Consider the following 12477-nt stretch of genomic DNA (forward strand, 5'->3'; position numbering starts at 1 on the left):
GACGAATGGATAAGTATTCAATTAAAATTAGATTTAGTTTTGTTTTCACTTTTATTTTCTACATTGAACCATAATGACATGTATGTTTACTAAGGGTCATGAATACGTAGGGTTAGCAAAACTATCCGAAAAACCAAAAGTCCGATCCGCAACTATTCCGAAAATTAGGGTACCCGATCCGATAATCATAACATTTTGGGTACCCGTTCCAATAATTCGTTATTGGGTATCATTTTAAAATTAACGATTACCCATTCCGATCCGATAAGCATTTTATTGTTTTTTTTCATACTTGAATTTTTTTTTTAAAAAAAAAAATCTAAACTCTTACTTTATTTCATAATCACTTTATAATATCAATGATTAGTAATATTATTATCCAATGGTATTGTTGTTAATTACTCTTATATGATACCATAATAACTACATTATTAAGTTTAGTTATCATTATTAGATATCTTATTGGGTACCCGATAACCAATCCAAAAATCCGGGGAACCAAAGTCTGGATACCCGAACTTATCGATTCGGTTTATAGATATCACTTTTAGTGATATTGGTTAGCGAGTACCCAAATCGTTAGTACTAACGGTACGGATACCCATTCCATGCTCACCCCGTTGTATACAAATATACAAAGTTAACACAACACAATACAATACGTACAGCACATTTGATAAGCAGCTCAAGTTATAAGGTTTTGATTGGGGTTGTGACACTGCTCAGTTAATAATATTCGCTATCATCTAATCGGCGTGTTATTGTGAAATTTTCTACTCTTCTAGTTCATCAGGCTCTACATTTGCTTAATTCGACAAATGGGTCGAAGACAAAAGGGTTGTTTGCGTGAAGTTGTCAGCAGGTAAAGGAGCCATTAAGCTGGTTGTCTTCTTTGATAACATTAATAAAGATAAGCTGACCTATTCATAAGTTTCAAAGCATCTGTTCTTGCTGAAGAAATCTCTCCTCCCTCGACCGCTTCCATTGCTAGCTCTCTGATGATATCAATATCCGACTCAGTAGCTACTAGCTAACTAGCTAAGTAGCTAGTGAGTACAGTACAGCTTCCCATAGTATAAAGAAGAAACTAGACATGAAAGGTTCAAATAAGCAAATTTGGATGCCCGTAGGATCGTTATTGAACCAAATCTGCTGTGGTCAAATTCAGTTGGTCCGGATTGAAAGTTCCCTACATTCTGGCATTATGTGCTCAAACATACAAACCATATAAGCTGGCGTTTTATTAGAGATATTGTAGTCCAGGTGACATCAATATGCTTCGTATATAGCTAAAAAGTCAAGCCACATAACCAGAACCCCAGCTGAACGGATAAGGTTGATACGAAGGAGAAAATCCCAATCCAGCAAGCAATAAGTAGTATGATATCTTCGATGTTGAACTGTTGATAATTGTAGTACCAACTACAAAAAGGCCAAAACTTGTCCAGGGTTAATGAGTTTTCATGAACAAAACCATTCAAATTTTTCATTAATCACGTACTATCTGACAGTATGTAGCTCTAACTGCACCTTATCCAGCTACCGAGTACGGAGGCAGTTATAATGGAAAATGAATCGCTGCACTTTACAATATATGGTTTCTAATTCTGAGTAAAGGATGTGACGCTTGAGATAACAATCATACAACATGCTATTTATACAGCAAAAATTTTAATCCAATGGAAGCACTTCATCTCATACCATATCCAAGCTGGGAGCCGATTCAAGAGCAATATGAGATGTGCTACATTTTTCCAAATGCTCTGTATGCTGAAATTTCAAGATCTAAATTGAATTAACTGAAAACCAAAATTTTCCACCTATTCATCATCCTCTGAATCTGCAGTTGAAAAAGAGATCATGTTACACCGAGCCTACCAATGATTTAAAAGGTATGCCAGAAAATATGATACAACATACAAGTGAAAGAATTTTACGTAGTATTAGAAAACATTATGTCCATAAATAGAAACACAAAATTCAATATACTAATACACATCTGAAACTACTTATTGGGGACTTCCCTATAAAATACTCCCTCTGTTCATCAATTGTTGTTCTACAAAGTTTCTGCATGTTAGTTGAAGGTAAATTATAGGTAAACTGGGTTAAATAGTTGGATCTATGCAATCGAGGAAAAGAAAAGGAAAGAGTGTCACGGCCACCAAAAGATGAGGGCGTAGAAGTCTTTAATAGAGGAGAAGATTACCCTAGAAGGAAAGTGGAACAACTGATATAATTACAATCCATATGGAAAGTGGAACAGCTATTAAAATACGTAAAGTCACACCTGAAAAATATGTTGCTAAGAACTAAAAAAAATTGAAATCATAAAGTTGCAGTCAGCACTAATGACCATCGCTACTACAATGTAATCATTTCAGACTACAACTTTAATTGTTCTTTTGTTCCCAATTAACAGCATACTGATAAGCAAGAGCATAATTTACTGAGCTCTGGGGTCCATAATATAAATTGTTCAAGGGATAGGGGAGAAAGAGAGGGTTACCAGATCTTATATCTTCCCCAACTTTTCCTTTATTTTTCAGCTGCCGCATTATCATGGAACATATGAGTATCCACCAGTACACATGGAAAATAAGCAGCATAATCAACATGGTATTGTAGCCATAGTACCGAACTTTATCAAAGGGCTCCGAAAGGTTCAAGACCGTACAGAGATCAATGCTGAAAAGATCAGACAACGAGTAAACAAAATGACAATATATTTACCAAGACACTTAGATCAGGGAAATTGACAAAGGAACAGACCTGGTAGCTCTTATTGCCCAGAAAGGAAAGAATATTAGCCGTAACATAAGCCATGACAGAGCGAATAAACCAAAGAACACGCTTGCTGCAAGCTCTTTGTCAGAATATTTGGAAATTTTAGCAGCTTCCATGAAAACATCACTTGCATCATGCAGAACTAAGATAATTGACCCAATCCTGAAAAAGCTGCACAATAAACAAAAATCTACTAAATTCAGGAAATTGTTGGTATACTACTATTTCAAACACTAAGTTGACAGATTCCATCCAAATATAGCAGTTTTATGGACTACCAGTTTACTTTAGATGCCATAATTACAATTAAGTAATCAATGGTAAGGACAAACTAGAAGCAACGCCTGCCTTTGAACAGGACTCTGCCATAGACAAGGAATCATAATTGGAGATGGGTTTTTACCACTCAAATTTCCTAAGAGCAGAAATTAATATCTTGGGTACCCTCTAATAAACTTTGAACATTACAATTTCTAAAAGGACGCCAGAATTAGGAGCCTAGAGCTCAAGACAAAGCTAAGACTTTAAAAGAAACTATTAAACTCAGCAATGCCGCTTGGATAGAAAGCAGCCAAGTACTATAAAACATTGACACAAAATGGAATTTAAATTCTCTTTTACCGGGATATTAAATGGTAAAACTTGAGCTAACAATATCAGTAACCAATACTCATCTTGAATAAGTAATTCTAAGACATGAATCAGAGACTCGAGATGCAGATTGAGCACTTCATAGAGACATGTGAACATAATGGCCTAATAATAAACAGCAAATGCCGTGTGTTACTAAATTGCAGCATTAAGAAGGAAAAATATATATCTCTGGGCCTCTGGGCTATGGGGAGCACAAGTAGTAAGTTACAACTCTTACAAGTTACAATATCAGATATACTCCTGGTGAGACTAATGACAGGCAACAGAATCAATATAAATGACTCCAAGATCAGTGCTTGGGTGTTTATTGTCTCATTACCTCCCTCACATAGTTACTGTCATTGACCTGTTTTATTGAGGGTCCACAAGAGTACAAGCCTAAAGGTCAAGGCCCATCAGCTTCACTTACCCTAATACCCTAAGAACCAAGGTTAAAAAATCTCAGAATCTCTCTACCCCCTACACATTACTTAACTACAAACTCCTACAGGTACTAACTGGAGCATTGGTGGCACCACCTTGAGACTTGGAGTTCATGTGTTTCATAAGAAAACACTGAGTATCCTTTATTTGATCCCAAAACTAAGACCCGGATCCAAGACCCATTACCATCAACTCCTCCCAAAACTAGGTATCATGTTTTTCAAATGGTAAAACTGAGAATTAGTTGTGGGGCATCTTAAGATATAGGCATCTAACAAGGAAGGTACACATTATTGGTATAAGCAGTATCATCAGATCCTTTTAAGATTTCTTTAACCACAATCTAAGGTATGCATATCAAATATGTCCTTTTTACTCAAGCTAACCTACAGTAACTGAAGCATATAATGCTATACCAACAAATCTAATGCAACAAATAACTATACAATGATGCTCCTTTTTCTGTCTATGTAATGACATAATACCCAGTGGAAACCACTCCCAGTCCATGTGCATTTTCCCAGAGATATTATTTAATCGATTTCAAGAAAAGAATAGGATGATAGCTCAAAAGAAACATATAATATTGAAGATAATAGCTGATAGCCTCTGAGTTTTCCCCTATAATCTTCCCCTCATTCTAGATTACATCTTACCAACCCAAGTGCTTGAGCTAAGACAACCTTTTGTATACATCAACATTTAATCAAACACTTTTCTTCCTTTTGTTAGGTAATAACCTTAAAAGTTAATAAATACAAGTTCTATAGCAATGATCAGACCCCCAAACTACCTATCCACAAAAATAAGAAAAAGCAAGTCACTACAGCACATGGCAGGTACAAGATTTTCTTGCATATTCTCGCCTTTTCAAAGCCCCTTGCAATTTTACTTCATCATTCTTATCCACTATTGTCCACCTCAGATTGCAACATAAGCAACTTACTAGTTGTAGGAAGTCAAACAATAAAAAGAGATAATCCAAGAGAGAAAAGGTACAATTAAATTAATGGCATGTGCAATATAGACAAAAACAGACTAGAAGTGAAGAGTATTAAATACTTTCTGATCAAATATCAACTGAAAGCTCTTAGAGTTTGTATCAAGCAAGGCACTAGTAACACCACAGAGCCTGCCTTTGGTTACGGAAGACCCAAATATCTCCCCACCTAAATATACAAACCCATCCTTTAACAATAATACGTCTCTCTTGGGGGGAAAAAAGCTTCAATTGACATAATCGTGAACCACGCTATCACCAAAAGACATAATAGAGCTAGATTATGTGTGCCAAGAATAGGCTTGATACCAAGAGATGCCCCAATCATGTGATACAAGCAAAGCACAGATGCAAAAGACATAGTTGAAGACCTAGTTCTCTAGGTGGCTTAAACATAAACAAACCTCTTCCAAAGGATTATCCTAGTAATATGTTTTTATATAAAACTAGGTTAGTTCCCGTGCCATGCACGGTAATTTCAATATTTATCATTAATTTAATACAATTATTTTACTGTAAAAAATAATATCAAATTGCAAAATAGGATGAAAGTTCTGTAATTACGATTTTTTTAAATCATTAAAGAAAACGGAAGAAGAAATGCATGCACGACTAATGAAAATAACTATGGATTACATTACAAAGTTATAGATAAGATTACATTATTGTATTATATGCCTTTGTTCCCGTCATAAAATAAATAAATAAATAAATCTTTGTTGAATGTGTAAAAATGAATATACTTGCCAAATAGAAAAGAAATATTATTGTAAAGTAAGTATTAAATTAAATACTTCTCTAAGAAGCTTTGGGAAAAAAAATAAAATAAAATAAAAAAACATCTTTTGGAGGGAAAATTTTTAACCAGGTTATGACAAGTGTCATTTCTGGTTTCGCCTTTAGTATAGGTATATTGATCACAAAGTGACAAAAAATAGTCGATCAAAAGAGGGAATACGGAACATTAATTTCCTAACAAACCTAAACCTTAAAAACAATGTTACTGTCATAAAGTCACCATTAAACTTATGCCATCATCCTTCCAGCATACCAGAAAAATGATTCCAAACCATCCTCAATCCTGAGCACCAGAATTCAGGCAAACAATCTAATCAATATTTTATCTTCCCAATGCCTTCCAAGACTTCGTTGTGGAAGAAAAGGCATAAGAGGCAACTTCAAGAATAAACCATCACTTATCCCAAAAAAGGCATGGAAACCAATCCACACGCCAAAAAAATTAGGTAAAATCAGGTACGAGAAGGCCAAAATACTCTAAACCTAACTTGAAAAGAGAGGGGGGGGGGGGGGGGGGGGGGGGGGGGGGGGAGGATCTCTAAGGACTAGTATAAATCACATGAAATACCAGAATTAGCAACCTATCAGTACATCTTCACTTCAAATAATCAATGCCAATTCCTAATATCTAGTTAAAACTTAATCACACTCAAAATCCTTTTCAGTAGCACAGTTGTGCCTAAAAGCCCTTCCTACACACCAGAAGATGACTCGAGATCAATTCGCAATCCTCAATGCAAAAAAGTTAGTAACCACACTAATCAACTATTTTGTTTTTAAAGCCCTCCCACTGTCCCACACACCCACCCCCCCCCCCCCCCCCCCACACACACACACACAATATCTCTCTCTCTCTCTCACACACAAACACACACACACAAACACATAGATCGAGAGAAAATTTGAGAGACTTGTAATGGCCAAACTGAGACGCAAAATACAATGACACTAGCATGGACACATATTTAACAAAACTATCCTCATGGTAAAGACAATCAACGAGATCAAGTAGCTTCTTTTTCCAGATTTTTTTTTTCCAAGTAACTTCACATTCCTGAATCTTTCCAAAAAAGATAAGTACAAGGATGTGCAGAACTGCATTTTTTAAAATGATTCTCCAAAAAGATATTATGCTTCTCAAATAAGCTATGATTGAACCATCACATCTGCAAAAAAGGATACATCTAAATATAATATAGCATTAAACAAAATTAGTGAAAAATATTTGAGTCAATACCTTGTCATATATGAGCAGCTTATAAGAAGAACAGTGATTATATGATGAGACATCATTACTGCAAAATCCTTCCTTCGAGTTTCCCATGTAAGAAGGGCAGCAATGCTATAGATGTAGAAGCCGCATTGGCACATATAGAATAGTTTCAAAGAAATCCTGGAGCAAACAATAAAACCAAGTGAGCCAACCAAATTTAAAAGAGTGAGATAAATCATGCGAATTGCATCAAAATGATAACAAGAATCACACAAAGACCCCAAAGCCTAGAGCAACTTGATCCATCTATGCAATCAAACCCTCGTATCAAAGCATTCCCTTATAAAAGTGCAAGCCAACACATACATGCATCAATCAAATTCCAAGCATTTTATTGATGCTGCAAATAAATAACCCCAAAATACTGATTCTCATTCCTTAAGATTTTAAGTATAACAAACAGACAATGTCACCCTGAACAAAAATAATTGTATCACAAGAGATGGGCCAAATTTAATTTACATTGGAGTATTGTCAAGTACAAGGCAGTATCATAGGAGCAAACTATATTATTCATGAATATTGAACTATTTAGGACATAAATGCCTCATAAAGTAATTACCAACCTCTCAACAAAAGACACTTGTTGCTGGTAGAGGTGAGAATCGAGTTGTTATGAATGATTTGATCAGTAATATTCAGCTGATGAATTATTCAATTTAGTTTCGGATGGGCTTAGGCATGTTCAGGGCAGATCATATTCAAGTTTATCGTCAATTAGCTTATAATGATAAATTAATCAATATAAGGCATATTAATTTTTGGATCATCTTTGCTTTAGTTAATGCAGCTTCAGATTCTGTTCGGATGTGGGTCAGGTAACCAAGTACGGTGGACAAATGTAGTAAGATACCAAAACTGTAGAATACTCAGGAACTACTTCAACACTAATCTGTATAACATAGCTATGTAACTTTAAAACATTACTAAGGAAATTTTACCCAGAAAAAGACACAGCCAGCCACTTCAGAATAGAATAAATCTCCCAAGGCATAGTTAGCAGCTCAGGGTCTTGATCCTGTGCAATAAGAATATACGTGTTCTACCTATTATCCGATCCAAACTGATATTGCCATATATGAAAACATGTTTTTTCAACTAATCCACTAAAATAACTGGAAAAGAAATACACACAACAAATATGCCCTCTTCTCGTCAAATCGTCAAAGCTTATATCATGAGCGATAAAAACATTGTGTTGCCTTGTCTCAAAAGATGAAAAAAAAAGAGATTAAATCCTAGATATCACATATTCACAAAGTTGTATACTCTTCAAGTTGGCAAATGGGAGTCACAGTCACAATCATAATACACTAGTAGCCACAGATACAAACTTCTCATGAATTTGTCTTAGTAATGTGAAAAGAAATAATATAAAAACGTAAAGAAGACATTATCCACTTATTTTACAACTTTTAAATGCAAGTATGTCAAAGCAGATATAGGTTACTGCTCAATAAAAAGTATTTACTCACTTGAGCTCTTGATTTGGCCAATCTTTGAAATACTCCTTTGAATCTCTGAACCATGGTTCATAATAGATAATGCAAAGAATTGATGCCTCCATTGTGGCATAGTAAGTCAGCTTCCATAATGACTCAGAGCACTTTGCGATTTTTGCTTTGGTAGCCTCGTCAAACTTCAATGGAGCAGCTCTCTTACTCAAACTCAATAACCATATGGATAGCCTCTAAAATATTTATATATAAAAAAAAAAAAGTTACAAAATGATGTCAAACACTCTTTAAGTGAATTGGAATACCTATCATTGCAATCCCAGAATAGTCAAAGAAATTAAGACGACATGAATCAAATAGCTTGAAGATTCTAATTTTGGCTGAGAAAATGAAGATTGAAGTACTTTACACCAAACAAGGAAGCTTTAGATTTTAGGAAAAATTGCCCGGAATAATCCCACCTTTAGGCCGTCCGCAAAAAATAATCCCAACTTTGGATTATTTTTAAATAATCCGACCTTTATAGCTAATCTGCTCTCAATGGTCCCAAGTGACCTGTAACCGGTTGAGTAGGTAATTTTTTTTTTTTTTTTAGTTTTATTTACACGTGTCACAACCTGATTTGTCCAAAATTAAAAAAAAATAAAATCAAAGTTTCAGCCACCACCATCCCCGCCACCACCCAAACCCAAAACCACCACTGCCACGAAAACAAACCTCAGCCAACCCAGAAACCACCGCCACGGCTCCCCCAAACCAGACCTGAAACCAGATTCTGGAACCATCGCCACCGACCAAGACCAGCTACGAAAATAATCCCACAACCAGAGTGGCCGGAATCACGACGGAGGAAGGAGAGGGAGATGTCGGAATCGCGTGAAGGAGAGAGTGCCGAAATCGCGTTAGGGGGATGGAATCGGGACGGAATTTGGACGGGGCAGGGAAGGGGGACTGGGATGGGGACGGGGAAGGGGTTTTCGAGGGTGGTTGGTGGTTTCAGGGTGAGGTTGGAGTCGTGCTGGGGTTGGGTTTGGGTTGGGGCTGGAGTCGCGGTGGGGTTGGAGTCGTGGTGGATGTGGGGTTGGGGTTGGACCCTGACGCCGGCACTGGGGTGGGTTCTGGTGGCCGGAGCCGCGGTGGGGGGGCCTCAGGCGGTGCTGGGGTGGGTGTTTTTTTTTTTTTTTGAATTTTTTCTTTAAAAAATATTATTTTTTTGTTAAAAATTTATTTTATTTTATTTTATTTTTATTTTTTAGACCAATCACAGGCTGCCACGTGTCAAGTTACTTGTTATAACAAGTTACATGACCGGTTGGGACCATTGGTGGCGGATTGGCTATAAAGGTCGGATTATTTAAAAATAATCCAAAGGTGAGATTATTTTGGGCGGACGGCCCAAAGGTGGGATTATTCCGGGCAATTTTTCCTATATTTTATTATTATTCCTTTTACATCTATTAATTCTAAGCAACCAATCAAACCATTTTTTTATTGCTATAATCAAACAAAATTTTCCGTGCTGTTATGTGAAAAGAATTTCCTCATGTATTGTTTAGAAATACAATTTATACAAGTATTCTCAACTCTCATGTTCTCTTTCTTTTGTTAAATATCTGTCCCACAAAATACTTCTCATTACTCCTTTGGGATGAGTCCACTTAATGTAAATCCTTTCGTTTTATTCTGATACTCTTTCAAAACATTATGGTCCCCAGTAATGAAAAACAATAAGTGAAGAAAAAAAAAACCACTATTTTTTGTTCATTTGTACTCGATAAAATTTCACCACCTGTACTCTCCTATACTATGTACTGAAGAGATTTGATCACGCTATCATTAATTCATTACAAGACATGGCTTCTACCGCAAAAACTGCTAAATGCTACATACTTCAAGCTGGTCAAAGAGAACTCATAACTCATACAGTAATAATTACAAATGCCTAGGTCTCTTCCTAGTTGATAATCTGATACTATATCTACAACCATAAACATCTCATATTGTACCACAGAGCATCAAGAATATATACACCTGTTATCTTAGGTCCCTTTCAAGGTGGTAGACTCGGTTATCTTAGTACATCCCACGTAATTTATATTAGAAGTTGAATCAATAAAAAACATGGAATAATAGGTAGCCAAACATCAAAACATGACCATTCAGTTGATAGTCAATTTGTTATACAATAAGAAAAATTTTTGATGGATTTCTATGGATAAAAAGGATCTGCACCACATCTCCTAAAATTACAAGCATGTTGGAGACTCCAACATCTCCTAACAGGTATTCATTATGAAATTCATAATTAATTTCATGTAACCTCAGTGAGGTAAGTCACACCTCTGAGTGGTAATATAGGCAAGTCAAAGCATAACATTCCAGCTCATTCTAAGTCAAAGCAAACAACTACAGAGCAATAAGCATACTCTTCAGATGTTCAATTTCAGTCTTACAGACAGAACACTGTTGCGTTTAACAAATAAGATACTGAAATTAATAACATAAAAAAATTATAAGAGAAAATGCATCACCCATCTTAAAATTAGTACTAAGAAAGAAAGCAATTAAGTAACAACATAAGAAAGAAAAATGCAGAGGTGTATTCAATGGAATAATAGAAAGGAAACTGAGAGATACTTACCCGGAAAATGAATTTGTCAAAGAAGAATCTTGCACCAACGAAGAAAACAGCGAAATATATTGCTACAATGATATGCCATGCCTCAGGAATACCACTGGATTTCAAGAAAGGTTCCATGGAAGAATCAGAAGCTTTGAAATGTTATCACTCTCACAAGTCAACCAAAGTAATCAAATGAATGCTATTGGCATTCTATCACATCATGTACAAAATTTATACATATGAAGATCCAATCAGTCTTTGCTACCTGAAAGAAAAATGCCAAGGGCGTATCCACAAATTTCAGAAGGGTGGAGAAAAAACAAAATTGATGAAAATGTCAACAGTAAGTAATTTAATTCAAAATTACAACTTATTGTTAAGATTTCCATTGCTCAGATTCCAAAATATATCTAATAAGCACACATTTTATTTACACACCCAAGCTTATCAGATCCTCAATTCAATGATTATATTAACTAATATTTCATATTCAAATTTGTAAGCCCCGGTATCAAGATATCACTATAAGATTGCTAAAACGAAACAAGTGATACGAAGTATAATACTAGATTAAAAAGAGAATTTACTGTTTCAAAATACTTCTGGAGGAACACTTCACACTAGAAAGATGTAAATCAAAATGCCAAAGTCGATTGTCGTTCGCTTAAACAACTCAGCACATTATACCCCTACAAAAATCAGTACAATCCCTTAGTTCTCAAAAAACCCTAACAGCAAAAACTAATCTATATCCATCAAAAATCCAAGATTTTAACCATTGAATCCAGCAGTTTTCTTTTCTAACCCATCAATCACATTATCATTGAACTTTTAAATCAAACAATCGAGAAAATTGACATACATTTACATTTCATCACAGATGTAATTGAATGAAAAACGATTTGCAACATTAATCACGTCAAATTCTTCAAGCTTAAGAAAATGAACTGCAAATTCCTTAGCAACAAAATCGATCGTCATAATAATCATTCAAAACTTAAGTACATCAGTAATTATAACAAATAGTTCAATAATCTAACTAAGCAGAACTCAAGAACCCTAAATTAACTATTAATGACAATTACATTAACGACTAACACAAGATTGTGAAAATGAAATCCGATGATTAATGTGGAAAACATGTTACCTTAGAAGCTGCTTCAATGGAGGAGAGAAAGCTCGGAAGGTGCTTCAATGGAGGATTCAGAGCACGCTTCAATGGAGGAGAGAGAGAGAGGGTGCAGTAGTGGTGGGCATGGGCCGTGCCGGGCCTGCCGTGGGCCGTGCCTAGGCGGGCCATGAACAGTGTCGTGCCGGGCCGTGCCGGCCCACGGTGGAGGCGGGCCGTGCCGTGCCGTGCCGGCCTTCAAGGTTTCCCTGTCCACGGCACGGCACGGCCCACCGTGCCGGTCGTGCCGTGCCGGGCCGCCCGTCGTGCCGGCCCACGGTGGAGGCGGGCCGT

The 12477-nt window shown here is 36.2% G+C and overlaps 1 protein-coding gene across 2 annotated transcripts; it reads right to left on the reverse strand.

Moving 5' to 3' along the window:
• Positions 1-1458: 1458 nt before the first annotated feature.
• Positions 1459-12259, reverse strand: LOC145558612 (ceramide synthase LOH2-like). 2 transcript variants are annotated; one of them, XM_081619903.1, is made up of 8 exons: positions 12163-12259; positions 11603-11704; positions 11034-11280; positions 8411-8625; positions 6900-7055; positions 2773-2958; positions 2510-2688; positions 1459-1840 (listed from the first exon to the last, which is right to left on the reverse strand). In XM_081619903.1, exons 3-8 carry the CDS (start codon positions 11148-11150, stop codon positions 1821-1823), a joined length of 873 nt encoding a protein of 290 aa, XP_081476029.1. In that variant the 5' UTR covers positions 11151-11280; positions 11603-11704; positions 12163-12259; the 3' UTR covers positions 1459-1820. The 2 variants fall into 2 exon arrangements, with proteins under 2 accessions (XP_081476029.1, XP_081476030.1); XM_081619904.1 differs by lacking the exon at positions 11603-11704.
• Between the last annotated feature and the right edge of the window lie 218 nt (positions 12260-12477).

This window comes from Chenopodium album, chromosome 9 (genome assembly GCF_948465745.1).
Source record: "Chenopodium album chromosome 9, dcCheAlbu1.1, whole genome shotgun sequence".
Lineage (NCBI taxonomy): Eukaryota > Viridiplantae > Streptophyta > Magnoliopsida > Caryophyllales > Amaranthaceae > Chenopodium > Chenopodium album.

Excerpts from the sequence above, each read along its gene's own strand:
- LOC145558612 (XM_081619904.1), bottom strand. The coding sequence starts at position 11,150 with ATGGAACCTTTCTTGAAATCCAGTGGTATTCCTGAGGCATGGCATATC. Across the intron at positions 2,959-6,899 it reads AGCTGCTCATATATGACAAG|CTTTTTCAGGATTGGGTCAA; the intron begins GTATTGACTCAA and ends TTTATTGTGCAG. Across the intron at positions 1,841-2,509 it reads TGGGGAAGATATAAGATCTG|ATTCAGAGGATGATGAATAG; the intron begins GTAACCCTCTCT and ends TTTCAACTGCAG.